Source organism: Cariama cristata, unplaced genomic scaffold (assembly GCF_000690535.1).
Source record: "Cariama cristata isolate BGI_N322 unplaced genomic scaffold, ASM69053v1 scaffold18757, whole genome shotgun sequence".
NCBI lineage: Eukaryota > Metazoa > Chordata > Aves > Cariamiformes > Cariamidae > Cariama > Cariama cristata.
In genome coordinates, this window is record NW_009625272.1 from 52,763 (window position 1) to 53,045 (window position 283).

At 44.2% G+C, this 283-nt stretch overlaps 1 protein-coding gene across 1 annotated transcript in view; it reads right to left on the bottom strand.

The window, feature by feature from the left end:
• PDCD11 (programmed cell death 11) overlaps positions 1-283 on the bottom strand; it is a 25,597-nt gene that overhangs the window by 10,613 nt on the left and 14,701 nt on the right. Inside the window, 1 exon segment of the mRNA XM_009703561.1 lies at positions 75-283. Coding sequence (XP_009701863.1) covers positions 75-283 — 209 coding nt within the window.

Below are 283 nucleotides of genomic sequence, written 5' to 3' on the forward strand. Positions count from 1 at the left end.
GGATCATCTGAATTGAGTAACTGTTTCACCCCTTGCATTCCCCAAGAAGTAATATTATGTGCATGTTTTCCCACCTGTGAGTATTCACATCTCTGCCTCCAATGACTCGAGCAGTCACCTTCTGTCCAACTTTCAGACTACATGTTGGAAAAGAGCCTATGGGCACTTCATCCAGAATCCGGGATGCATGGATTGAACCTGTCAGCTTGTCATCAATAGAAACTGTGACATGGGTTGGTTTGACAGATTTAACAGTACCAGTAACAATATCCCCCAGGGAAAG